We start from the raw sequence: 26408 nt of genomic DNA, 5'->3' as shown, positions 1-26408 counted from the left end.
GGCACGCAAAGTGACAGGCACTCTACATCAGGCGTTGCCCTAAGATACCATGTCGATAGTGGTCATTTCTTTTGAGACTATGGCGCAGATGTGGAAGATTTCCAGGGCAACCCTTTGACACCGCCACTACTTGCGCTTACGCTATCTCATACCTCTACCTCACTGTCAAATTCCCTATGCATACACCTACCTATTTAGCGCTGTTTGGCCACAGCACAATGTTAAGATGATGCGCTCATTGAAACCATAATCATTGTTTCCGTTCGCCACTGTTAATCTCATCTTTTGCATATTGAGAAATCAACCGCAGCTCTCAGGGCTCCGATGACATCCACCTAGGAGTTGAGGGCAACAAGACATTACGTGGGCACTTGGCTATGCTCCATCTAATTAGTGTCTCTCCCAGGAAGAAGGCTTCTCGCCATACGCGACCAGCGCCATAGTCTGGATAGATCCTGAAGGTGGTGATACTCATGCCTGTTAGGCAAGCTGCACAGAATGACCGGCGCCTAGCTGAATTAGTTGCTGCTGGCATGTGATATGATTGGCTCAGGTCAGTTTATTAACAGTAACACTCACCCTGGTAATTGAAGCGCAAGCCAAGGCGTGCAGCAACACTGCTGCCGTCTCTGTCAAGAATTAGCCGCCCATGAATGACATCTGACCAGCGACGAGACAGGGCAAATGCTAAATTTCTGACCAGATGGGCCCTTGAGGGTCGTGCTCCAATCAGGCGAATTGCTTATCGCCCGGGGATGGTCTGTGGGTGCTAAGATTAGATTGCCAAGAGAGCAACTACCGTGCTAAGAATAACCATCCCTGCAGATCAATCTCCTCGCTATTTTTATCCATCGCGCGCTAGCAGAACTTCTTAACCTCACTTCGAATACATGTGGTGTCTTCCCACCACCATGAAAGACCTGGAGGTTGTGGATTTCTCTTCTTTCGAGGTAGCTGCTATACTGCCACAGCTTTGAGGTTCTCAACACACAACAATCTCCGACAAAAAGCCTCCCAATCCTGTCTGTATTTGAGAACATGGCAGCGTGTTCTGAGCTTCATGAAATCGCCCTCCAAAGCGACATACACGCCGCCATCTGCAGCCTGGCCTTTTCATTTACATGACAGCCAATCCCATTGCTGTCACTGAATATCATGCCGATCTATACCTATTCTACTCTGTCTCCCCGACCGGGCATACTGCCGTTGTCTTCCACTCCTCCGCACGATCTTCGATAGGGCAGTCTAAACCCGTCATATGCTGTCTCTATAGCGTATCCAGTGGGAATGAACGCTTGTCTTCAAGCGAGACAAGCTCCATATCATCACTTGTTCTATTCTTGTCTTCCCATGTGGCCCCAGGCCGCGCTTAATTGACCTTCACTCCCCACCTCATTGACCGAATCAACCCAGGTTATTGCCTAGCTTGCTGCACTCTCGCCCCTCGGTTCGCATATGTATGCACCTATTCTTATTCCACCTCTGTCTCTTTTCACTTTTCGCTGTCCACTTCATCACACCATTTGCTTTCAGTATCCACCACTAGGCACGAGCTATGCACATCTCGTGTTGATTTCGCCGGTCAAGGCGTTAATTATAGAACATCCCCTAGGGCCAGCGCTTGTGTAATCCTGTCTGCTCCATCGTCCCCTCCCTCCGCTGTTCATATCTCTGCACTTTGATGTCAAGATGCCTATAGATTGTCCGTTTACATATCGTTCGTATGGTACCGTACCATACAATCTGCAGGGGACTACCTGCCATCATGCAGGTCTATCTCCTTATCGAAACTCCCTATTTCTAAATATATCATCTTCTCTCTGCTCCTGCATGAGCATCATGCCTTGAGTCTCATATCCTGAAGCCGACACAATGACCTAACGTGGTGATGTCCGAGTATGAAGCCTCTCTCCACTACACGTCCAGTCCGTAGGGGCTAGCTAGGAGCCATTAGTAAACAATCAACGGACGATATACGCCAGACGACGTTCTTCGTATGACCTACGAGGCCCTCCAAAGCCTTTAATTCCAACTCGCAAGCTGTATATGCAAGATCAATCCTTTGCATCATGGAATTCGAGTACAGGCACATAACTTGAGCCCCCCACATTAGTCAGTCATGTAGACTGGAGCTTCTCGCCCTTGAAGCAAACGAACACTCTCGTAAGTCTACCATATTACCAATTTTGATGACGCAGTCACTTCACCGGCATGTTACCAATCGTTCGCGTTAGATGCATGTCCGTTACCGCGACCCCGCCTTAGTTCAACCTGACTCCCCAAAGCCGGTTTTACTAACTGACCGAGGTATTGAGCAAGCGATTCTCCCAACCAACATACATCCCGAAGAGCGACCCGGGAAAATCAGAGATGATCACGGTCTCTAGCCTTTGGATTTGATGCACAAACTGCTCAATTTTTACAAACCTACCCGTCAAGCTCTTATCGTACATTCTGCCGAGGTAGTGGGCATTCCCTGAAAGTCCGCAATGGCTGCATTTACCCGGCAATCATGTCCGACGGAGGTCGGACAAAGGGATTAGATTTGGCTCATACCCCTCACACCCTTCTCAACTTTCGGGTTTAGTGACGAAATGGCCTTCCCGCCTCGCAGCAAGATACATCTTAGCAGCTTTAATTGTCCTCCTTGCCTACCCTGACAATTCCTCAGATTAACTCTTATCGTCTCGGTCATAACCACTTTAGAGCGGCCCTATCCTGTCACTTATAGAGCTCACCATGCTTCACAAGTGAGCTTCGTGTGTTTGCAGCGTCACACTTTGATGTTCTTCTCCTTGGGTAAATAAAAATATCATGGAAATGTGTTGTGAAACAAATGCTAGACGCCCTCAAAGGAACGCCCCTGTATGCCGAGAGCAGCGAAATAACATTAGAAGGTAGTAATTCCCCTCAAAGCTGGCTAACTCAATTAGCAATAGAGTTCTTGGATGAGAAGAAGACGCGTCGGGTGGCTCTAGATCTTTATTGCAAAGGATAAGCGAAGCCAAGGACATGGGAAAATGTAGCCAAGCTAACATGAATGCATCATCTATAACCCCCAATAGACTTCCAACGTACCCGAACCAACGACTACCCCATCATCCGCACAACAACATAAACCCACCCATCCCCATAAGCCGAGCACCGCACCAGCTCCTCCACGGGCGCCCCCATCGGCACAGCAGCCCCATGCAACACCGGCTTCGCCAGTACGGGCGTCCTCCGACTAGGAAACAGATTCGGCAAAAGCGCATGCAACGCGGACCCGACCGTCTGCGTCTGCGGCGCGCCCCGCGCAGCAGCCATGACCGACTGGCTCGCCGCGACATTCATTGTTGACGCCGCGACAGCCGACGACGGCTGAATTACCGGCGGGATGGGCGACTGGACTACTTTCAGGGATGGGGAGTCCGAGTCTGGCGGTAGCGGAAGGAAGAATCGGATGGGCACATTACGGAAGGGCTGGTTGGGCGGTGGGAGGAGGATGTTGGATATTCGTTGGAAGGAGGGGAGGTCCACTGTTGCTGCCCATTAATGGTTTTATCTTTGCGGAAGGTAGACAGATAGTGTCAAGAAGTGATAGGGTTTGATGAGCGTACCGTCTCTGACAGCCCTCCAGAGTCCCGCGGAGTCCTCCTTCGAAAGCGTCATGATTCCCTTTGCGGTACCGTTGCGCAGGAAATCTGCTTCTTTGACGCTGTTGATGAACGCGTCGTGCATGACCATCCCCTCCGCGTCGAGGCGGACGAGCTCCTCGTCTGGCCAGTCACTGAAATGCACCGTCAGGCGCCAGGGGAGCGGATCCTCGTCTGCGGCGGAGAGGAGGTCGGTGTCGGTGCCGCCTTTGGAGGCGGGGTCGGCGCCCGCGTAGAGGTCATACAGGAGGCCGATGGGGTAGTGCCATTTCAGAGGGACACCCTCGAAGGAGAACCAGCCTTCATGCGGGCCTGAGGTCGGGTTGATGAGCGAGGAAGCGAAGAAGTCCCGCAGTCGGGGAAGAAGAGAGGGGAGATATGAGATGCGGGAGTAGGAGATCTGGATTCTGGTTAGTGAATGATTTATTATCCAGCGGGTGTTTCAATGGGAAGTACAAGGTACGGATCTGTTTGGTCAAAGGTTCGGCTCTCTGATGCAGCCAGGGTGATGTGCAGCGGCAGCTTGCCGTTCCAGACGGCTTTCTGGATACTGCCTAATGATGCTTTAGCATCCATACTTGCTGTTATGCTTGCGCTTTATCTACAAGAGGTTAGCTCTTGCTATCTATATTTTAGACTTGGGATCAGAGGTGGTCGTGTTTAGAGGTATACCTATTGATGCTTCATTCAGGTCGGAGCCGTGACTAATGGCCCAAATCGACTAATTGACTGTTTTTACTCCCGAAGTCAAGACATGACAATTTGGCAGATACTCAGGCTCATGAAAAAGGCGAGATCCCGATCCCAAGTAGCTAAGGTCTATTGGGCCGAGTAACAAGGAGAAAGCGTGCAGCTTCGCGAAGATGGAGAGATAGTGATGATGGTGAAGCGATACAGGCGGATATACGGCCAACTTACCAAACAGGGATTAGGCACCACGTGAGGGGCTTGCTGCCTGAGGCAGAGACAGTCTACCACAGTATCACCAACAATGACAACAATCAAATCTAACATTCATTTGGGTAGCAGACACAGGACGTCATGCATACTCTTTGTGGGAAGTTTTCCTAGCCAAAAAGAGATAATCATGATATAGCTTCATCCAATTTTCTCTACTGTCCTTCTGGTAGCCAGCAAAAGACGAACTTGCGAGAGCACGATTGCATCAAAGCTGCATGTACACGTTCAGGAATCGAACCGGCCAAGCAGGAGAGTGTCACTTTAACTGGCTTTTGCACTACATCTGCTTCTCTGCATAGTGCACAAGCCACTGCCGGGTTCAAGTCGTCCTGTTGGGTCTTACTCATGTCAACACCGCCACTGGTAAGCCTCAAAAAGCACATATCTCAACAACATCCTCTCCTCGCGGATAAGACAGCTCTCCATGAACATGCAGCCTTGACTGCTATCTACTTAGTCCTCTGGTCTCCTGAGCATTAGACACTTATCCCGCAGCCACCTCGTGTACAAGCGCAACCCGCTCCTCCCCAATACGAAGACATCACTACTGAAAGACAGAAGTCCATCGACGGGACTGATTAGATCCAGTTCGATAATTGGATCGATCAGTGTAGCATCTTACCTGAAGATCACACGTTGCTACAATTATCTTCAATTATCACTGGTGGATAGTCAGCATCTTGCATGCATATACATACAGCACCCATTCGGCGACAGACAGTGATCAGCATCATATGCAGTGCAGACACTGCGGGAGAAACCTGTTGTGAGGCTCTCTGCATCGATTACTATTGCAAATCATGAGGCCCTCTTCCGAGAATAGCCGACGGAGGGTGCGGCCCATAGTGTGGAGCATCAAGAGATAGACACAAGTCGTCCAAATGATGACCAAGCGGTTGATCTAGACTGTGACTCTCCGCGGGATTTGGCTCAGGCTGGTAAAGGTAAGACTGGCGTAGGTCTCGGTTGCCTTGTAGTTGCCTTGCATGACTGTGCTGTGCTGTGGTGCTCGACTTTTGCAACAAGCTATCTTTTCGAGCTATCATCGCCATGTGGGTGCAATCGATACTCTGTAGCTTGTGACTCAAGAGTGGGGATAATATCATGGACTATGCAGGCTGCTTGAGTAATGAAAATTTGTTTGGGCATGGAGTGTATGGTGTCATCAGTTACCTGGATGGGAAGCGTAGACGAGAAGAGCTTGACGGAGTTGGTAGTCCTGTAGCGAGCCTACGTTGCCTCCGTTAGCTCCAGCCTGACGACGCGGTGCTTGCTGGTCTTGGCTTATGACCTCTACGCCAGATCTATGAAACGTACAATAAGTTGTGCAACAACGACAATCCTGCACTTCGTATCACCATCATGAGCATTTCCACGCAACAGGTCTGTATGCCGCCCATGTGATGGCCATGCAAGACGAGATTCCAGCTTGAGTCACACGCATCTGGATGCCAAAAGAATCAGGCGGGTATCTCAGGCTCCACCTCCATGCATTTCGTCCATCAGACGAACAGGATGATGAACCGGCAAAGGCCGTTATCACATCTCAGACCCACCTCGACCTAACAGCATTGCATGGACCACATGTAAGACTGTTATTATGGCGTCATGATTCGACAGCCGAGCTTGTGACCAATGTTGAAACACCGACAACACTGGGAGCATGCCGATACACCCCACTTCAGATCAAACACATCATTGGGAACGAAAGTCCACCTCATGATGACTATCGCATACTGGGCGTTTGCAGATCACATCATGCATCGATCCAGGACCCCACTACGTTTCGTTCACATTCGACCAGGGTACCGTCGAGGGGGGTCAATCTCAATACCGCATTACATGAACATGGATGAACCCGTGTTGCATGATAGCAATGTACGCTGCAGGCCCGGGGATGCCGACCCAGCGTGCGTTTGCTAGCAGATGAGACATGCGCTAGTATAGCGTCGCCAAGTTCCAGACTCGAGGTTCTGTCTTGGGGTTAAGCGAGCCACACCAGGTATCTTGCCATGAAATGATATGTTTCAGATCGCTCAAGGGTCTACCGTTAGTGGATTCATCTCGGCTCCATGCCAAAGAAGGTAAGACGAAGTGGGGAGTGGTTCACGCTGGGACTCAAGTGCATACGACACCTCAAGAAGAAGAATGTGATGCATGCAAAGGCGAGCCCCATCGTTCGTACACAAGTCCAAGCATGTAGTTCTGACCACTATCTCCACTTTCAGCCGTCGGCACGAACTATCATAAGGTCTAGTGATTGGTAGGCTGGCTGATGGTCTGGCTATCTCGCAGCAGCACGGACTCGCGAGTCACGTATTCGAAATACTTCAAGAAAAGCGAATACGAAGCCGACCGCATATCGGACGTCGGACCTCCATCGCTTGCCGATGTCTGTGTAACGTTCTTTAGCCTCGGCAGCATCAGCAGAGACTGAGCCTTCATTTTCTCATAGTTGAGAACCTTGCTCATTAAGGGGGTGCTTGGTCGGACTTTTCGTAGGTAGAAGGGGCGCGGCTCGGGAAATATCGTCTCTCCTACAAATCGGACGTGTTGCAAAAGAAAAAGGGACGCCAATCCCTACCCGAAATGTTTGTCGTGTGCGCATGCCTTGCGGAGGCGAAAAGGGGAGGCCGCAAAGGCCGAAGAGCAGGAATGTGTTCAGGCACAACATGGCTCGGAAAAAGCCGTCGAATTCTTGCTACTCTGATCAGTGGCCTCATCAGCGGTTGGCGTCATCCTCGTTCCTGTTTGTTGACGTAACAGCTCTTGCGCGGCTGTTTCATCTACCCTGTCCCGCAGGTGGGCGTTGTGACTGCTTGTCAAGTTCATTTCATGGCGGCTGAAAGGGGCTGAGAGGCAGAGAAAAAGCAAAGAAAGGGTATGTTAGGAGACAAAGAAGCAAAAACATTAGATAAAAGAGGAGCGCAGGAGAAATAAAAATCTCTCCGGAGTTCGGCTACGCCGTTTCACCAGCTCTCATTTGGAGAGGATCGACGAAGCGTAGTCATAGAGCCGACAAGCACCGAATCTCGTGGAGTGAATTGAAGATTAGTACCAGATTCAAATTTGAACAATCGCCCATTCCCCCTGGAAGCACATACGTTGCTTCCGGCTCGGTAACTGCCATTCTCCGGCTCGGTTCGAAACATGGCAGCTTTACCCAGCAGCCCACGCGAGACAGTATGAGTGGCTGTGCCGAAATTTGACTTTGCTGGCCACTTCTAGGGTCCTAAGCTGTCCAGGGCCTATCGCACACTCGAGCCGTCATTCCTCATTCGCCCGTATAGTACGTGGTTGAAGATCGCTTAAACGCACCTAAAGAGCATCCAATGAGAGCTCGTACTGGTCGACAGCCCCGTATTCCTGCCAAGGAGGGCTCAGACCACAGGCTGATGAATGGTGGATCATGACGCCGAAAGATAAGGTTGCTAGAGCTCGGGCCAAGTGTGCCTTGCAAGGGAGACCAAACCACCTGATGCAGATGCTAATATCAATCCGACGGGAAAGGTGCCTGGTATTATCTTGGAAAAAAGCAAAGAGGAAGATTTCACCCTCTCTCAACCCCCTTTGCGACAGGGAGCAGTCGGAATAAGTGATAAGGCCGGGAGGCCGTTTGCGATCGCGTTAGGAAAGCAATCCGTTTCAAGGGAGAGCATGCATCAATAACTCCCTCGGAGCTCTCTCCCCAGATAGTCAATGCCCCCGCAATATTTTCTTCGCAGGGCACGGAGACTATTGATTCCGACAGCTGCCCGCGGAGCAAGCCGCAAGGGATTGACCGTATCCGGAAAGGGAGAAGGTCAGGGGGGTTGGGAAAGGAACAAGAAAAGCAAAAAGAGCACTGGGCATAACTGCGGAAAGCCCCTTTCGGTTCCCTTATCCGAGGACCCTGGTTTTATTCAACCTGTTGTGCTGTGCATTTCATAAAACCTCTGCGCTACGAACCCAGCGCTGTGGTAACCCATGCTAAGGAGGCAGCCAGGCCTGAATCACTCCGTCGATCTGATACCGTTGGCCAATCAAATCCGATGTGCTCTGTCGTTTAGCGCAAGGTTTAGCTCGTGAGAGATCCATAGTTCGCCATTAGTGGTGGTAGGTAGTCAGAGATGAACGGGATTTGCACCCAAATATAGAACTGCCAATTGCTTTTTCATCCCACCCTGTCTCATTTCCCCCCGTTATCCGTCGTGGAGATCCCCTTTTTGACAACCGATATGCAATCGTAAGGACGTACTTTGATACGCACGCGCACTGGCCAGCTGTGGCCAGCTCAGGTAGAACGAGGCTTAGCTCAGAATGCTCCCATTCCGGTGCGGCATAACCGGTCGTGAAATTAAAGGAGCACTGCATAGCCGGATTATTGATGTCAGCTTATTCCAGATGCCATGAATGTAAGCGCAGATGTGACAATCTCAAGGATGATCAGTTCCGAACCAGCGAGCCGTTATCTGTGTGCTTCCAGCTGACCAACATGAGGATGAAGCTGGGAAGGGTCAGAGCTAGTAAGCTTGCATTTAATCTAATCTTCAATGCTCTTATCACAGCGTCTGTAAGCGATAAAAGTCCGCTAACCAGTTTGGTCAGCAGGGCCTGTGCCCTGAGTCATTGTCGTCTCCCAAGCCGTGCAAGGTGTGCATTGCCCTCAATGCAATAATGCCGTTATTCTGTCGGAGGAGACAGGGGCCATTAGCTTACGACATAGTCAATCGTGGCTGAACATATCAGAAGAAAATACTGTATGCAGCAGCGCGGGCGGGGCAGGACACCAAGCACTGACGCTGCCATCCCCTGGGGCAGTGCGTGATCACCTCGAAGAGATCGACCACGTTTTGACCAGATCGGTTGATCCTAGCCGATTCGCAAACGGCCTGTCCCTGGTCCCTTCTCACTTTAGTGGATCCTGTGATTTCTGGTCCGAGATCACATTGTGGGCTATGACATCGATAGCGTCTGCGCCAATACGGGAGGTTTTGGCTTCAAAGGTCTAGATTCGTGACAACCCCTTCGAACGGGGCTTGAGAATCTGATGCCGAGATTTCAGCCCTTTTCACCCCCTGCCCGGATGCTTTCCACGACCAATGGCAGACAGCTTCAGCGGGCCGTCATGACCAGCAGAGTGTCTTAGTATGCATGCCGAATGATCGGTTATGTCGCCTTTCGGTTCATGTGCCCGGTGCTCGCCGTGCTGACGATCGTTCATGGGTTCCCCAGAATGCTCCTGCCATACCCAATCAAACGAAATCCGGTTTCTGAGCTTATCCTCCCTATACTGACTGGGTAATCGTTCCCTTAACCGCTGGGGGGCAGAACGAACTCTCCTTGTTTTAGTTCCTGAAGCTCGACGCGGCAGCTCGGCAGATCTCCCAATTGAAGCTTTTGACTGCTATTCAAGGCACATAGGGAGAGACATCAACGACTCCCTCGGGGGCTGTAAGTCCGGGCACATCCTTGAACGAGGTGATCCTTGGATACCTGAAACCAGTTTGCCTGGATTGTGAGAAAGCTGCGATCCGGATGCGAAGGACAAACTGAAGATCTCCATCTCTCTGTGTCACACAGGTTGCGTTGCTCGTCGTCTTGCTTCCCTCTTCACGCGACTTTGGTGGCTGCCATCTCGTCACTTTTGGTTCCGGGCCGTTGTATCCCAGCATCGCTTCAGATTCATCCCGGTCTATTTTTGTATCACATTCTCTGTTTCACTCGGAAGCAACAGCAAGGCTTGAGGTTCGGGGGAAGTCCTTTCTCAGATATATAGCAGCTGGTTTTCCACCGACATTCTCACTCAGATCATCAGTGTCATCACTTCCACAAGTCAAACCAGAACCGAATAACAAGCCTACCGATACCGAAGACCCGCACCTAATCGTCACACACTCATTGACCGAGCAAACCGTGTCGTCTTGGCTTTGCAGTTGCTCTCAGAGATTCTTCGAGTTGCTGTCTCTGACTCCTCTACAATCACACCTTTCCTGCCGAGATCAAGTCTCGATTACCATCGGCCATGTCTTCCGAGAACAAGCAAACACAAAAGTCAGCTATATGCTCTCCTATTCTGGGTCTCTTTCACACTGACAATTATGCAACAGGGCTAGTAACGGGGTCAGCAACAGCCTCAGCGCCGGAAACCTGAGACACATTCCGGATGGCTCCAGCGGAAGTCTCGTGGAGCGTTTCACGCAGTCACCGGCAGCGGATGGACCATACTTTGCTGGGGCTCGGATCCATGATCGTTCCGAGCACGCTTCACGCCTGTCAAGCCAGCTTGAAGCGACGGAAAAGGTTCTAAAGAAATAAGAAAGATACTGGTTTCAGATCCAGGTACATACATTGAAAGACGCTTCAAATGTGAAGGAATATGAAGAACAGAAGATTCGTCTATATACAGAGTCTATTAGAGATGTGTGTGCGGAGCAGGATTGTGCCGAACAACATATGTCGGGGATATGAGAGAAGCATCGCGGAGTCATCACAAGAAGGCCGTTCCTTTCAAAGAATTTCATTTGTCATGTCATTGAGCTGCAAAAATTCCATCATATACTGAGCCACATCTTCGTATTTCGTGCTTGGGAACTCATGACCAGCGTCGTAGGACTTGAAGCTCGCGAGACCCTGCAGTGCTGCGGTGGCGTCGGGAACGAGATCGTCTTTCACAATAACCGCGTCGTGTTCGCCATACATAATAAGAACCTTATTATGATGAAGACCAGGCATCGCCTCCGAGCCTAGCTTTTTCCCGGTGGCAAGCCAGTCTCCAAGCTGTCTCCACACCTTCAATTGGCGCTCCTGCAGGATTGGACCATGTCGCATACTGGACATGAATGCATGTACAAAACCAGGGTGCTCATCTACCTGCCACTTGACGGTGCTTGGGACATTCACATGTGGATAGGCTCGAGACAACCGCTGAACCTCTGCACCTTGAGAAGGAAGCTCCTCAACCAAAGCATCTTCCGCGCTCAGCTTCTTATTCGCAGGTTTGGATGTCAACGGGCCTGCTCGCAGACGGCGACGGACAAAGAACTTGAGCAGTTTCTCGGGGATCCAATCGTGCGAGTAGAGAAGCTGAGACTGGAAGCTGATCCGGGAATCACGGATCAAGCCTGCCGGCGCAAGCAGTACCAGAGAAGAGATAGCCTGGGGATGGAAAGCGGCGAAGTTGGCAGCGATGCCGCCGCCCAATGAATAGCCGACCAAGCAGAGATCTCCCAATTTCTTGAAAATGGGAGACGAGTTAATGGCGCACCATATCTGTCGGTTCCAAAGTGTGCTGTCCTGCGGCTTATCGGAAGGACAATCGGAATAGCCTCTTCCGAAACTAATGGCACCTGTTAGCAGTCCCTATGGTGGCGTCGCTCGGCAGTTCACCTACAGATCGAACAGCATAACACGGCAGCCCCGATCGACCAAGGCATGGGCTAATCCGCCCAGTGCTATACAAGGCGTTGTAATGCCATGGATCAACAAGACCCTGGGGCCATTTTCCGGGCCCCACTCGTATACACGCATCGAGCCACCAAAGCTGGTGGGAACATCGCGGGCTCCTGGAAGGACGTCGATAGGCAGAGGGAGATTGCGATTTTCCTCATCCGACAAGGCCTTGACCTTTGCAAGAGGGGAGGAATACACATTACCCTCCGGGTGAGATTCCGATAAAAGCGAGCGCAAAACCAATGCCGCAGTCAATGAGGCCCCTGTCGCGGCCAGTAAGGGAAGTTGGCTGCGGTGGCTTGCCAAGAAATCGGAGAGTGTATCGACGGTCTGATTGTACCAAGCCATGTTTCTTGTCTATGAGTAATGTCTATTGTATAATGCAAGTCTACCAAAAAGAAAAAAGAAAAGGATGCAAGAGTGAATAAAGTGAACAAGAAATGCAGGCTGAATACAGTGAAGAGCATCAAGTTGGCGGGCAGGCGATGTCGACAACTTCTTGGTTAGCCTCGGTCTATTCCTCTTCAGGCCGAAGCCCCGTCACCGGACGCCGATAAGAGATAACGGAAGTCATGTGCCGTGCGGCCATCAGCCGAGGCTTCGACTCTCTACTTTCCACGCAACACACAGTACGTCTTGCTCAAGGCAGTAAAGCAGACAGTTTTGTGTCTCTTATGATTCAGCCCTCCAGGATTCTAAGATGCTATCATAAGCTTGGTATGCATGTACACTGGACCTTGAGATCAACGATGAGAAGACTTCCACAGCATCTTACACTATAACAGTGTGGACACTGAAATCGAAATATATTTCCGGATCAATCGAAACACACTCACCACCAATGATTTAAGTCAAAAGCGACGCCTAATACAGAATTTGATGAAACAACTCGTGCAAATACCGGACTACTGTACAGTTACAGGCAGAGACGCTGTAGGAGGCCACATGGGGTTGGAAACCTCCCTCAGCATCCTTCTCCTATGAATGACCGTGTGCAATATCGGGACCACGCGGCTACTAGACATGTGAGATGTCGCCAAGACTCTCTTGCTGTCCATGCGCCCGAGTAAGACCGGATAACAAGAGCCAAGAGTCATAAGACCGGGGGATCTCTGCGCATAATCATGAAACCAGCTTTGCAGTAAGCACAACAACAGGCAACAACACATTCCTGGAGCAGTGCGCTGCATAAGTTAGAATGACAGATCAGTCAGCAGAACAACTCAAGACCCGTTCCGTTCGAGTCGCGGAGATTACCTCCGTGGAATCCTTTGAGAGTGTTTCCCGGCTAAATGGAGATTATTACTCACAAAGCCTGGACAGCCGTTGGACGGCAGCTAGCAACAACCGGGAGCGATCCGCAAGGTACAGCGCCATGACTTATGCCGGGTTTGTCGGACGGTACTACGATAGAGCACCCTTGTGATCTGGTTCGATATGCCGAGATAATCAATCCCGCCAATTTCAAAGACATCAGTCCACATTAGCCGCTGTCAAATGAGCTTCGTCTACGTCAAGGAAATGAAAGGAGGAGAGCGGCTCCAGAATCAATTGCTGTCACTGGTCCTCCGACATCGGGCCATATTTCACACCACCTTGAAACATTAAAGTGTCTGATATAAACCCACAACCGGCTTTTTTTCTTTTAGCCCACTGTGGGGAAATTTTTATGTGGATTATAGTGAGAAGACGCGGGCTTGGAAGAGTCCAATCAAGATAGACTACACCATTCCTTCTGATCGGGGCCAAAGGCGCCCTCCCGTTTAGCCACCTGCAAGACGGATGTTATGCTCGAGCCAGAATTGGATCTCATTGATGGAATCTTGCCCCCCACACTCCGAAGATCGACGAGGTCAAAGAGAACCCTGAAATCTAATTAGATTATGGATTAGGGTCATCGCCGCACGAGAGACCGGTTGACGCCCGACCAGCGCCACATCTGCCACATCGTCATTTGCGCAGCGGTTATTCGGATGTTGGCCGAATGCATCTCTTGAAAATCATAGTAGACATACATGGCACCAGCAGCTTCAGCTCAGAGCTGACACATGGCTTCAATGGTAGTTGACTTGCTCCAGGGCTCAAACGACAGTCTCCCCACCTAGCTTTCTATTTGTGTTTCAAGAGGGCTCCAATTGACCGTTTCCGGTAGATGTGGTGCTTTTCTAAACAAAACTAATCTGAGACCAAACTCTCCCCAGAGCTGGGCAATCATGGTATCAATCCTTCTGGCCCAAACCTCCGCATCTGAGACGGCATCAGCATCTGGCCACTTTGTATAGCCTGGTCGAACTGGTAGGATACTGCAAGTGACTGAAATAGGTCGGAGTAATCTCCGGCACTGCAATCTTGAAACCCAACAGACCCGTAATCCCGGTATTCGATCGAATGGATTCGACAGCTCACAGCAATTGCCGCGTTGGATCCACTCTCGGACATGGATAGACGCCCACCTGCCTTGCAATGCGGAACGGAGGTACCTTTTGCTTCACGAAATAGGAAAGAGAGTATTCTCCGAAACAGTCAGTCAACGGTATGGCGGTCCGTTCAACCGTTGCGAGACGGATTCAACGTCAACAGGAGAGAAAATAGGAGAGCTACACGAGGTAGCAGAGGTATAAAAGGCAGGAAAGTTTCCAGTCAAGTCTGTTCATCATCTCTGCAGGACAGACAATCAAGCACCAACAATCGACTCAACGAACAACTCTGGACACAATGTATCAACGCGCCCTACTCTTCTCTGCGCTCTGGAGCGCGGCTCACGCTCAGCAGGCCGGGACTCAGACCGCGGAAACTCACCCAGCCCTGACCTGGCAGAAATGTACTGCTGCTGGCAGCTGCACGGAGCAGAGTGCTTCCGTGGTCATTGATTCCAACTGGCGATGGGTTCACTCCGTGGACGGCACCAACAACTGCTACACCGGTAACACTGTAAGTTGTGTGCAAACCCCAGCTCAAATGCAGCTATTGACTGACAAATTTCCCAGTGGGATGCCTCTTTGTGCCCCGATGACAAGACTTGTGCTTCGAACTGTGCTCTGGATGGCGCCAACTACGAGTCCACCTACGGTGTCACCACCAGCGGTGATGCCTTGACCCTCAAATTCGTCACTGGGTCCAACGTCGGCTCCCGCCTCTATCTCATGGACACCAGCGATGAGAAGTATCAGACATTCGATCTTTTGGACGCCGAGTTTACCTTCGACGTCGATGTGTCCAACCTCCCTTGCGGGCTGAACGGCGCCCTGTACTTCACCGCAATGGACGCCGATGGTGGTGTATCTCGATTCCCCACCAACAAGGCCGGTGCCAAGTACGGAACGGGATACTGTGATTCGCAGTGCCCGCGGGATCTGAAGTTCATTGACGGACAGGTATGCATATGTGGCCCCATTTCACCCTTATGACAGACGGCGCTGACATCAGGAATAGGCAAACGTAGAAGGCTGGACCCCGTCCACCACCAACTCCAACTCGGGCGTCGGCGATCACGGATCCTGCTGCCCGGAGATGGACATCTGGGAAGCGAACAAGATCTCGACCGCTTTCACCCCTCACCCCTGCGACTCGGCCACCCAAGTGATGTGCTCGGGCGACGACTGCGGCGGAACCTACTCGTCCAGCCGCTACTCCGGCACCTGCGACCCCGACGGATGTGACTTCAACGCCTACCGCATGGGCAACGAGACCTTCTTCGGCCCCGGAAAGACCGTGGACTCCAACTCGAAGATGACAGTCGTGACCCAGTTCATCAAGGGCAGCTCCGGCTCCCTGTCCGAGATCCGCCGCTACTACGTGCAGAACGGCAAAGTGATTGCCAACGCTGCCTCCGACGTGAGCGGCGTCTCCGGCAACTCGATCACCTCCGACTTCTGCACGGCCCAAAAGAAGGCCTTCGGCGACGATGACATCTTCACCAAGCACGGCGGCCTCTCCGGCATGGGCGATGCCCTCTCGTCCATGGTCCTCATCATGAGCCTGTGGGATGACTCGTACGCCAGCATGAACTGGTTGGACAGCCACTACCCCACCACCGCGACCGCCACCGACCCCGGTGTTGCTCGCGGCACTTGCGAGACCGGCGAGGGAGACCCCAAGACGGTCGAGTCGGCCCACTCCGATGCTTCCGTGACCTTCTCCAACATCAAGTTCGGCCCGATCAACTCCACCTTCAGAGCATAAACGGCGAAAGTTCGAATGTTGCGTGAGCCTTGCATATCACATCAGGGCAGGCTCTTGATGTGAAAGGGTTCCACACCACTTTACAATGGGAATCTTGGGAATTGTAGCCCTGTTCTACAGTCTTCCTAGTTATCTTCTTCTTTTTCTCTTTACAACGTGTCCCAGTGACCTTTCAAGTTTGATTCTTGCTAGTGGTAGATAAATAAATGGACAAGAATTTCCGAGCACAAAATTTCAATCAAGCAGAAGCAGTAGAACCGGCCCCCAAGCCCTTCACAATATGCTTGCAGCACCAAATTATGGTGTCGCGGTCGTAGCAGACTGGGCAGTATCGGCATTGTTGAGGTACACCCGACCAACTCTGACAAGTAACTTAGTACAAACAAGCAGAAGCTGACGCGTGGTACAATCATCATCCGTTCCAGCGGTAGCACTAGAGACATTAGCACCGAGTATCGAACCGAAGCCCACGACACATACCTACTAAGGGCCCTCTCCAAGAAAACAAGGTCCTCCATTGCACACTCAATACCACCACTCTGCTCAGACTTTACCGTCTCGAGCATATTATGAGCACAACTGATGAGCTCTTCCTCATCACGACCCTCAGCGGATGAAACACAGCGCCTATCTAGCCATTAATCACCAACCTAAAAACCGAGATGAGGAGATAACAAACCTCTTTGCAGGATCCAGAGCATCGCCATCCTTCGACTTGCGCTTCATATACAACAAATGAACCCGCCTTCTAGATGCCAGTAGCTCGTGGTGCTTTTTCATCAAATCCGCACTGGCTTCGGCGAGTCTATTGACATCAGCAACCCAGTATATAGCCTCGAGCTTTCCCGGCGTATCATACTCCGCATCTAGCACTTCCTTGTCGTCCCCCGACAGATCTTCCACAGAATCAGGACCCGGTCCCGCGACAGCAGGTGCCGCGGGCGCTTCCGCACTGGGGCTTGCGGGATACTGCGTATCCTTTAACTGGCTATCCACTTATTATTAGCATCAATCGATTAGTAGAATAGGAGGGAGAGCTAACTGCTGCTTATAGTCCTTCACAACATCACTATAAAAGTCTGTCCAAGTAAGCCACGTATCCCATGCTTCGGAAGAGCAAAACTAACTCAACGCAGCATCGATCGCCTTCGGACTCGGCTTGCCTGAGTCGCCTGGCTTGACCTTGATACCGGCGTGGGATGCGAGGTGCTTGCGCAGATTGTTTGTTTTCTTGAGACCCTGCTCTTTTGTGTGAAGTGGATGTTAGGTGATAGTGGAGGGACCGTGAATACTGTACTCACTCTCGAGCAGTTGGGGTACCGGCATTTGACTTCGCCTAGGTAGACGGTGGCGCCGTTTGTGCGCTAGTATTTTGGGCTTAGTATACATGGAGGGTGAGGGTGAAGGTTGGGGAGGGCATACCTCTTCGTCGGTGTAGGTGGGTAGGATGTAGGTTCTGTCTTCTAAGATGGCGAGGTACGATTTGTACTCGGGCTGGAGAGAATGAGGAGCAAGTTAGTTGGTTGGCTAAGGGGATGGAATGATGAATGTGGGACGTACGCGTTCCTCGAGCTTTGGAGTCATTGTGATCGCGGAGCGACAGGTGGAGCGATGTGAGGTTGGTATGAGGAAGGAGAGATGAAGGAAGGATAAGTAGGTCGGGAAGAAGACGAGGTAATGCTTGATGTCGATAACTTACCAAAACCTGAATGTTGAGATAATGTTGTGAATGAAGTGTAATGCATCTTGGGATGTACACATTCACTTCCTTGCTCGAAACTAGAGAATGCGCGCCCACCCAATCCTGTGCCTCTTTTGGCCAGAACCACGAAGCTATACTGATTGCACTAATTACTGGACGTAGGTTGCTCGGGAGACTGATCAAGAACAGGGGATTTGGAGAGCACTCATCTCTGGCTGTAGAGAAGCCCATATCGCCTCATCATGAAGCGAGGTAGTTGAGTTGCAAAATTGAATAACGATGCAATGACCAACTTCAACCTTGCTTGTTTACTCCTTTGCTTGTTACCCCATGGTTCAGAGTTCACAGAGAGTAGATTGGCTTAAGTTACAAGATGCAAAGTACGAATGCCAGCACAAGAGAACTAAAGCCATCGTCAAAAAAAAAGCCTGCAGTTGGAATCTGTTCCTTTCCCTGACATAAAGGTATCCGTGTCTCCATACATTGGGTCATTAGAAACATCTGCAGCACATAACACTCCTCCCCTTTTCAGCCTCAGACTTACGCAAGAGGCAATTTGGCAGATCATCTATGCATCTATCGGTGTACGGCAATTGCGAGAATATTGACAACCAGGCGTAAGTTAAGAGCTGAACAACGAATACACAAGTTGGGTAGACCTCTAGTGAGTGATTCTCATCCCGGCAAGAGCGTTTGTACGCCAATGAACCAGATGGTCAAGGTTTCTCCTTATAACCGGACTCTGCAAGTCTAATCGCGTCCTACATGGGTATAGGAACATGACATGTATGAGTGCAACTTCGGGGCTCCTTACTATTCGGTAGCAAAATCGTCGTCTGAACCCGAGCCACACACCCCAAATCGCCCAACCTCGACAGGAACCAAACCCGCAGCCCTAACCGGCCGAGACTTCTACCGAGGTAAAACTCTAAAGCACCACGACCATACCCCAATTAAGGGGCTGCAGGCAATCCTGAGCCTCACCTTGTCAACTGACTCGAAAGCGGTTCAAGCCGCCTCGTCCGCTGCATGTTGCATACCCCGGAGTGGTGTGTGGGGTGCGTCCAGTGCGCGTGCGGCTTGCATCGGCAGCCTTGCACCGTATCGCCTTGCTAGCTTCACTGACCTGATTCCTTCATTAGTCTTACCGCTAAGGGCCTATTAGCAGGCGCTTACAGAAATTAATTATTCCAACGCAGTGTGCACACGTGAAACCCTACCCCGTATGTAACGGAGGAAGTCACCTTGTCATTTATGGAAAGTCCTTCGACAATGCTTTGCGCGGACCGAGGAGAGAGGTTGTTGTTGCAACACTTCCTATTCTCAAGGCAGGAGGCGCCTTTGTGCCATTGGGACCAGCTAGTCCTCTCAAGCAGCAGAGGCAAATCCTGAGCCAAGTGAATGCCAGTATTGTCGCTCACCCCCTTGAGTATGCCGGGCTTCTAAAAGGTTTTCCATGTGATGGATTATTCTTGATTCAAATCTCGTTCGAAACACCGCCCCGTGCGCCATTTTCGCTGACAATCCATTAAATAGTTTGGAAACACTTGGTTTACGACCACACAAGTCTAATAACCGACACCAAGACCATTGCGTTCGAAACCAGTAAATAAATATCACACGCTGTTTCTCGCTATAAAGTCGGGCGCCGACATATCCTTCGAGGACGAACCTTCAAGATTGCCAGTGGAGATAATGCTAAGATTATTACGATCGACGACTGTACTACCCTTGCCCCTTTATGGGCATTTCTCGCGCAACTGGGATATGATTTGCAACCCATGACCGGGGATAAGTGGCTGCGCAGCTTGATAACTTTAATTATCACTGAAGGAGAGACACACGCTCTATAGCCAATGGTGCATATTTTCAAGTAGAGCAATTGCTGCTTGGGAGCAAAGCTGCCTAAGATGTCAAGCCACGAAAATCATGGGCAGTTGTAAGAAGCTTTACGCCAAAATTTAGCAGCTTTGATACGTGTCGGGTTGTTGCCCACGCCCCCAGGGTTGAGACATTCACTCCACTATCGCAGTCTGGAATTCATGATAATTGCTCACTTCCGGAACTCACAATAATGTTGTATGCTCAATAGCATGCAGGTATCCAGCACAGGTTCATGCTCTATACATATTTCCAATTTGCCTGTGCAACGTCATTTCGAAGAAAGAACTCTCGCTTCCGTTGGCAACAAGAAAGCTAGTAGTAAAGGCTCAATGATGTTGAGGAGAGTCTGTGCGAAACATGTGTGAATCTGGTGAATCTGAACCCAATAAACTATACTGTGAAGGTGCCTGCCCAGTGAATCATTCTGACAGTTGCCTACCATTCTAGGAAAGCGGCAGTCCACCCCCGCTCGGGCCGATGAGCGGGTTATCAGCTGCCAAGCACCGAAAGATTGTCCGGAAGATCCCTCGGCCCGCCTCCTCAAAAGTCGAGCTTCTGGCCCGCTCGAGATACAATCTACTAGCTCTCGAAAGTCAAAGATTAAACGAGTGGAACTAGGTCTTTCGCCCCAATCGTCACAGTCCGCAACATGTTCGACACGGTCTGCACCTTGCCGCTGTCGGCGGACCTGTTCTCGCAGGCAATTCACCCCAACGAACCCATCGTCTCCGTTGGCCTTGCTACGGGCCATGTCCAGACCTACCGACTTCCCTCCGAGGAGGCCGACAGCGATGATGACGGAGCCTCGACGTCCTCGTCCCGCAATGGCAAAGGACACATCGATACGATGTGGAGCACCCGACGACACAAGGGCAGCTGCCGATGTTTGACTTTCGCGCTGGACGGCGAGACGTTGTACTCGGCTGGAACGGATGGGTTGGTCAAGGCCGCAAAGGCGGAGACCGGAGTCGTGACCAGCAAGATCGCCATTCCTACAGCGAAGGATGGGTCAGTGACCACGCTTTCTTCCACATAAAGACAATTGGTCACCTTGCAGGATCAATCGACTCAATTGGACTGTGGCAATTGCTAATGCGGGGATTTCTACTTCAGATCCGTCGACGCCCCCACCATTGTACACGCTCTTTCCCCTCAGACCCTTCTCCTCGCGACAGACTCTAGCGCCCTCCACCTCTACGACCTCCGCACCCCGTCCTCCAAAGTCTCCGCCAAGCCGCAGCAATCGCACCACCCTCACGACGATTACGTTTCTTCCCTCACGCCTCTCCCCGCGTCCGATACCAGTACTTCGGGCTTCAGCAAGCAATGGGTGACTACGGGTGGTACCACGCTGGCGGTCACGGATCTCCGCCGTGGTGTGCTGGTGCGCAGTGAGGATCAGGAGGAGGAGTTGATCAGCTCCGTGTACATCGGCGGGCTGACGACGAGTGGAACGAACCGCGGCGAGAAGGTGATTGTGGGTGGCTCCAATGGTGTGCTGACGCTGTGGGAAAAGGGTGCCTGGGACGACCAGGACGAGCGCATCTACGTCCAGCCCCGTACCGGTGGCGCCGACTCGTTGGAGACACTGACGGTCGTGCCGGAGGAACTCGGGAAGGGCAAGATGATTGCTGTGGGTATGGGCGGTGGTGCGGTCAAGTTCGTCCGGATCGGTAACAACAAGGTCATGTCGGAGGTCATGCACGATGAGACAGAAGGCGTGATCGGGTTGGGCTTCGATGTTGAAGGCCGCATGGTCAGTGGTGGTGGCCAGGTGGTCAAGGTTTGGCACGAGGCTGTCGGCTCGGGCGGCGCCAATGGTTCCCATTTGGGTGACAAGCGCATGTACGGGGACAGTGATGATAGCGAGGATGATGTGGACAGCGATGAGGAATCTGGCGATGATAGCGATAACGAAAGACCACGGGAGGTTCAGCCCAAGAAGCGCAAGAAGGGCAAAGGAGGCAGGGGAGGACAGCAGATCATGGCTTTTGCGGATATGGACTAAATGATACCCAGACGAAGAAAAAGAAAAAAGAGAAGTTATGGTGGCATCGACTCGGATATAAGATAAAGCGATGCTCCCTTCGGCGACTGGAAGTATGTCGTGAGACTATTTAAGTAGTGCAACTACGTATACTACGCTTTAATACAGCTCAGATTGTTCTTTCAAGGGTCAATATGTTCAATCTAAGCCTCCCATTAGCTGACTCGGCTAAGATCAGGCCCAATCGCTTAGCCTCGTAAGCGCTACATTCAGCATGATCCTGTAGGAATGATGAGAGTTCGCCTGAGAGCCTGGATGAGGAGAAGCAGGAGCTGCTGTGGAAAAGGACTTTGCGGTGGGCTCAAATTGGTGCCGGTGACACTGTTCTGTCTATTGTGTGAGTGTTGCTTTTTACTCCTGGATTGTGTCTATCCAATATGAAATTGGTGGTCTCAACATCTGCTGTGCCGGAGGAGTACGGTGCCTGTGGTATAGTATAGTCTGCGACGGCATAATTACTTGCCGGTATCGGCAATCCGTCACTGGCATGTTCTTTCCGTACTCTCTTCACAAAGCCTGACATGCATCATGTAAACGCACGAGAAAGCGTGCGAAGTCTGCGCCGGGTTGATTGAAGAGTCAATAATATGATATCGATCTGTCGGAAATTATTGTATGGTGCCAATTGATAGTCAGAGTCGAAGGCGGCGCAACTGCCGAGGCCCTCCACCTTCGGCGCGACTGCGACCCACGGCAAAAGCCTTTGCCTAAATCGCCCCAATGGCTTCATGACGTTTACAGTAGGCTAGTGGGGTGTGGGGAACACCTTTATTATTCATGATGATCAAGCTTCGGATGCCTTCCTGACTGTCGGATCCAGGCACATGTTTAACTATTTATATCAATCAGGGATACCCCAATCTTTCTAATCTCTTCCCCGCTATCCTTCAATCCGGATAGATCCAGCCACCTCCACATCTCTACGCCCATCCACTATGGACGCATTCGAGTACAACTCCAACCCCGGTCGTGTCATCTTCGGCAGTGGCACGCTCAAGAAACTCCCCGATGAAGTCGCTCGTTTGAATGTGAAAGCTCCTTTGGTGCTTTCAACTCCCCACCAGATCAGCCAAGCCGAGAGCGTCAAGGCTGTTCTCCATGGACAGGTAGCTGGCATCTTCACCGAGGCCACCATGCACACACCCACCCACATCACCGACAAGGCGCTGGAATACGCGAAAGCACAGGGCGCGGATGCAGTCATCTCCGTTGGCGGTGGTAGCACAATTGGCCTCGGAAAGGCCATCAGCATCCGCACCGGGCTACCGCACATCTGCATCCCAACGACCTATGCTGGGAGCGAGATGACCCCTATTCTGGGCGAAACTGCCGACGGACTGAAGAAGACTCGTTCCGATCCTAAAATCTTGCCTGGAACGGTGATCTACGATGTTGACCTGACCATGACTCTGCCCGCGGCCATGAGTGCCACGAGTGGTGTGAACGCCATTGCTCATGCCGGTGAGATCCAACCTTAGCTCTTGGGTTGAGTGGGAGATGCTAATGCAATCGCAATAGTGGAGGCGCTCTACGCCCGTAACACTAACCCGGTAATCAACCTTATGGCTCTTGAGGGAACCCGTGCACTTGCCTCGGCCCTCCCTGAGATCGTGGAGAGCCCCAGCTCTCAATCGGCACGTTCGTCTGCGCTGTACGGCGCTTGGCTGTGCGGGACTTGCCTGGGCAGCGTTGGCATGTCCATCCATCACAAGCTTTGTCACACGCTGGGCGGGAGCTTCAACCTGCCCCATGCGGAAACCCACACCGCCGTGCTACCGCACGCTATCTCCTATAATGCGCCCAAGATCCCTGAGGCCATGAAGAAGCTAGCCGAGGCACTTCCCGAGAGCAACGGCGACGCCATCCACGGCTTGAATGTCTTGTTGTCGAAGCTGAAGGTTAAGCGGGGTCTCAAGGACTTTGGAATGAAGGAGGAGGACATTGACAAAGCAGCAGACATTGCAGTCAGCAACCCGTACTGGAACCCGCGGGAGATGGAGCGGGAGCCGATTCGTGAGCTGATCCGGCGTGTGTGGGCTGGCGAGCCGGCCCGGGCAGATTTGTAGATGGCGATAGCACCTTTCTGTACATATCAAATGAGTTTCGAGGGAAGACCCAACATGATAGACTAAGTCTCTTGCTGCGATCACCATTGACTGTTGTGTTGTAGCGAAAATGTCTATAAAAACGTGTATGGCACCACAAGTAATCCTTGAAAGCGCCATTGGTTCCCCTGCGGATGGCGGGGTGAAAGTGGGGTTGGAAAATGCGATGGATTTTCCTCGCAGTCAAAAATTCCGTCCAATTCTCCCCCTCCATTGTCACCACCACTGCTCTCAATTGCCAGCTTGGGGCTGCTGACAACTTATTCAAATCCTACTAGTCAGCCATTTCACCATGACCAACGAAATGGAGGCCGCTCCGGTCCTCTCCACCCCCGACGACCGCATTCTCGAGGCCACCGACCCTGTTGCGTCTCAGGAACCGAACCGCACCGTTTCCGACGAGGAGCTCTCGATCACCTATGACATCGAACGCACTCTGAAAGAAATCCGCCAGGCACGGTACAAGCGCATCGCGCTCCAGTTTCCCGATGACATGCTCCCCGATGCTCCCCGGGTATTCCAACTCCTCAGCCGCGGCCTGGACGTTAGCGATGCCCCTCAGCCTCGCGGTAACGGCGAAAGCAGCAACGGAGATGCGGAACACCTAGCCGATTCGGTGTCCCAGCTCAAGGTCGACGCGACAGCCGAACCCGCGCCCAAACTCTATATCCTGGCGGATACCTCCTACGGAACGTGTTGCGTGGACGAGGTGGCCGCGGAGCATGTGGATGCGGATGTGGTCGTCCACTACGGCCGCTCCTGTTTGTCCCCCACGGCCAGACTACCAGTCATCTACGTGTTCACGCATAAGCCTCTGCCTCTTGAGCCTGTTATCCGCGCCTTCAAGGAGACCTACCCCGATCCCACCACCAAGGTCATTCTGGCGGCTGATGTGACCTACTCGAATCATGTTCCTACCGTCTACTCGCGTCTCGTTGAGGAAGGCTACACCAACGTCTTCGCCACGGATATTGTCCATAACCCATCTTCTGCTATCCCCAACCGCACGGTGCCTGATTCAGTGCAAGAAACCCCGGAGTCGCTTTCTGAGTGGCAGCTCTTCCACATTTCCGATCCACCTACAGCTCTCCTCCTAACCCTTGCGTCTCGCGTTGCTGCCATCCACATTTATCCGACCGATGATGTCACCAAGGAAATTGTCAAGCCGCTGCCCGCGTCGACGGCGGCTGCATTGCGCCGCCGCTATGCGATCTTGACCTCCCTCAATACCGTGCCCATTTTCGGAATCCTGGTTAACACCCTAAGTGTGAAGAACTACCTGCACATTGTGGATCATGTGCGTGAGAAAATCGCGGCAGCCGGTAAGAAGAGCTACCTGTTCGTAGTGGGCAAGCTGAATGCAGCCAAGGTGGCCAACTTCAGCGAGATCGGCGGATGGGTGGTCATTGGATGCTGGGAGAGCTCTTTGGTCGATAGCAAGGATTTCTGGAAGCCGGTGATCACTCCATCAGAATTGGAGCTCACACTTCAAGGGGACGCCGAGCGAGTGTGGACAGGAGCTTGGCGGAGTGATTTCCAGAGCGTCCTGGATAAGTCCAAGGAAGAGGAAGAGAGTGCGGACCCCTCGATGGAGGAGGAAGGAGAGATGTCGGAACCTGAGTCCGCACCGCCCGAGTTCGACCTGCGCACCGGTCGGTATGTCTCGCACTCCCGTCCCATGCGGAATGCTGCACCCCGCGTTTCTGCTTCAGCAGAGGAGGCCGCGTCGGCCGCTAGTGGACCGTCGGCCGCGCGCGCCTTAGCCAGGCGGGCAAAGGGCGATATCGCCATGATCGGCGGGGCGTTCTCGCCAGGGGCGGAATTCCTGCAATCCCAGCGGACATGGAAGGGTCTGGGTAGTGATTTCGACATTCAATATGAGGAGGATGCGCCGGATAGCACGCTGGTGGTGGAAGGGCGCAAGGGTATTGCAAGGGGATATACGGTGGGCGATGATATCGATCGACACTAGGATAGACTTTCGCCCTGGGGCACTCCCAAAAATCAAGTTTTGTGTTGAGATGACCTTTGAGCTGGGCCTGCACTGTAGAGAATCGCCATCTGACTGGTCAAATGTAATTTCGTGCCTTATTAGTTGTTACTGCTATCAGCCCAAACCAGACGTTGGGTGGTGCTTGACTAGTCGAAGTTGGTTGGAGAGTGATGAAGATTCAATAAAGACGGGTCGATCACTAAAGAACCATGTTGAGGGAATAATAGTTCCCATCCCCTTACCCTTTTCCCCCCAATAAATCCCTAAATCCTTTCGCACATCATCCCACATCACGAAGAAGACCATCATTAGCATCATCATCAGCATCATGCCAGTCGATAACACATCCCATCTAGGCTCGTGACGGTCGAAGCGACCTATCACATGATGCTGGGCCGGGCAGATCCCGGCTCCCGTCGCTGGATTTTGTCCCAATCCCCAATATTAATCGGAGGTGAGTTGGCAAAGC

The 26408-nt window shown here is 51.8% G+C and overlaps 8 protein-coding genes across 8 annotated transcripts; 5 read left to right on the top strand and 3 right to left on the bottom strand.

The window, feature by feature from the left end:
* Positions 1-3069: 3069 nt before the first annotated feature.
* Positions 3070-4490, bottom strand: BO97DRAFT_406310 (autophagy protein 5). The gene is made up of 4 exons (XM_025695391.1): positions 4308-4490; positions 4092-4236; positions 3600-4035; positions 3070-3518 (listed from the first exon to the last, which is right to left on the bottom strand). The coding sequence occupies exons 2-4, from the start codon at positions 4209-4211 to the stop codon at positions 3091-3093; spliced, it is 984 nt and encodes a 327-aa protein (XP_025550543.1). The 5' UTR covers positions 4212-4236; positions 4308-4490; the 3' UTR covers positions 3070-3090.
* A 6109-nt stretch (positions 4491-10599) lies between these two features.
* BO97DRAFT_425701 (uncharacterized protein) lies at positions 10600-10892 on the top strand (the record flags this gene model as incomplete). The annotated part of the gene is made up of 2 exons (XM_025697089.1): positions 10600-10628; positions 10685-10892. The coding sequence occupies 2 exons, from the start codon at positions 10600-10602 to the stop codon at positions 10890-10892; spliced, it is 237 nt and encodes a 78-aa protein (XP_025550542.1).
* Positions 10893-10900: 8 nt separating this feature from the next.
* On the bottom strand, positions 10901-12466 carry BO97DRAFT_392488 (alpha/beta hydrolase). Its single transcript, XM_025693870.1, has 2 exons — positions 11968-12466; positions 10901-11913 (listed from the first exon to the last, which is right to left on the bottom strand). Exons 1-2 carry the CDS (start codon positions 12372-12374, stop codon positions 11085-11087), a joined length of 1236 nt encoding a protein of 411 aa, XP_025550541.1. The 5' UTR covers positions 12375-12466; the 3' UTR covers positions 10901-11084.
* Positions 12467-14741: 2275 nt separating this feature from the next.
* BO97DRAFT_392483 (glycoside hydrolase family 7 protein) lies at positions 14742-16208 on the top strand (the record flags this gene model as incomplete). The annotated part of the gene is made up of 3 exons (XM_025693869.1): positions 14742-14957; positions 15014-15400; positions 15459-16208. The coding sequence occupies 3 exons, from the start codon at positions 14742-14744 to the stop codon at positions 16206-16208; spliced, it is 1353 nt and encodes a 450-aa protein (XP_025550540.1).
* A 297-nt stretch (positions 16209-16505) lies between these two features.
* On the bottom strand, positions 16506-17792 carry BO97DRAFT_425698 (uncharacterized protein; the record flags this gene model as incomplete). Its single annotated transcript, XM_025697088.1, has 8 exons — positions 16506-16641; positions 16689-16835; positions 16888-17196; positions 17251-17287; positions 17336-17447; positions 17510-17572; positions 17631-17702; positions 17769-17792. The coding sequence occupies 8 exons, from the start codon at positions 17790-17792 to the stop codon at positions 16506-16508; spliced, it is 900 nt and encodes a 299-aa protein (XP_025550539.1).
* Positions 17793-20388: 2596 nt separating this feature from the next.
* On the top strand, positions 20389-21845 carry BO97DRAFT_478677 (WD40 repeat domain-containing protein). Its single transcript, XM_025700639.1, has 2 exons — positions 20389-20802; positions 20908-21845. Exons 1-2 carry the CDS (start codon positions 20444-20446, stop codon positions 21800-21802), a joined length of 1254 nt encoding a protein of 417 aa, XP_025550538.1. The 5' UTR covers positions 20389-20443; the 3' UTR covers positions 21803-21845.
* Positions 21846-22596: 751 nt separating this feature from the next.
* On the top strand, positions 22597-23907 carry BO97DRAFT_444018 (maleylacetate reductase; the record flags this gene model as incomplete). The annotated part of the gene is made up of 2 exons (XM_025698421.1): positions 22597-23302; positions 23360-23907. Exons 1-2 carry the CDS (start codon positions 22777-22779, stop codon positions 23905-23907), a joined length of 1074 nt encoding a protein of 357 aa, XP_025550537.1. The 5' UTR covers positions 22597-22776.
* Positions 23908-23994: 87 nt separating this feature from the next.
* BO97DRAFT_406308 (2-(3-amino-3-carboxypropyl)histidine synthase subunit 1/2) lies at positions 23995-26183 on the top strand. Its single transcript, XM_025695390.1, has one exon. The coding sequence runs from the start codon at positions 24239-24241 to the stop codon at positions 25916-25918; it is 1680 nt and encodes a 559-aa protein (XP_025550536.1). The 5' UTR covers positions 23995-24238; the 3' UTR covers positions 25919-26183.
* The last annotated feature ends 225 nt before the right edge of the window (positions 26184-26408 follow it).

Source organism: Aspergillus homomorphus (assembly GCF_003184865.1).
Source record: "Aspergillus homomorphus CBS 101889 unplaced genomic scaffold BO97scaffold_23, whole genome shotgun sequence".
NCBI lineage: Eukaryota > Fungi > Ascomycota > Eurotiomycetes > Eurotiales > Aspergillaceae > Aspergillus > Aspergillus homomorphus.
Note: the sequence above shows the minus strand (reverse complement) of the source record. Positions and strands in the feature narration are given on the sequence as shown.

What these genes read in the sequence shown, in the direction of transcription:
- BO97DRAFT_406310 (XM_025695391.1), bottom strand. Translation starts at nt 4,211, where the DNA reads ATGGATGCTAAAGCATCATTAGGCAGTATCCAGAAAGCCGTCTGGAAC. An exon ending in ACCAAACAGATCCGTACCTT is followed by an intron (nt 4,036 to 4,091) that starts GTACTTCCCATT and finishes ACCAGAATCCAG; the next exon opens with ATCTCCTACTCCCGCATCTC. An exon ending in CTGGAGGGCTGTCAGAGACG is followed by an intron (nt 3,519 to 3,599) that starts GTACGCTCATCA and finishes GGGCAGCAACAG; the next exon opens with TGGACCTCCCCTCCTTCCAA.
- BO97DRAFT_392488 (XM_025693870.1), bottom strand. Translation starts at nt 12,374, where the DNA reads ATGGCTTGGTACAATCAGACCGTCGATACACTCTCCGATTTCTTGGCA. An exon ending in CGTGTTATGCTGTTCGATCT is followed by an intron (nt 11,914 to 11,967) that starts GTAGGTGAACTG and finishes AGGTGCCATTAG; the next exon opens with TTTCGGAAGAGGCTATTCCG.
- BO97DRAFT_478677 (XM_025700639.1), top strand. Translation starts at nt 20,444, where the DNA reads ATGTTCGACACGGTCTGCACCTTGCCGCTGTCGGCGGACCTGTTCTCG. An exon ending in ATTCCTACAGCGAAGGATGG is followed by an intron (nt 20,803 to 20,907) that starts GTCAGTGACCAC and finishes TTTCTACTTCAG; the next exon opens with ATCCGTCGACGCCCCCACCA.
- BO97DRAFT_406308 (XM_025695390.1), top strand. Translation starts at nt 24,239, where the DNA reads ATGACCAACGAAATGGAGGCCGCTCCGGTCCTCTCCACCCCCGACGAC.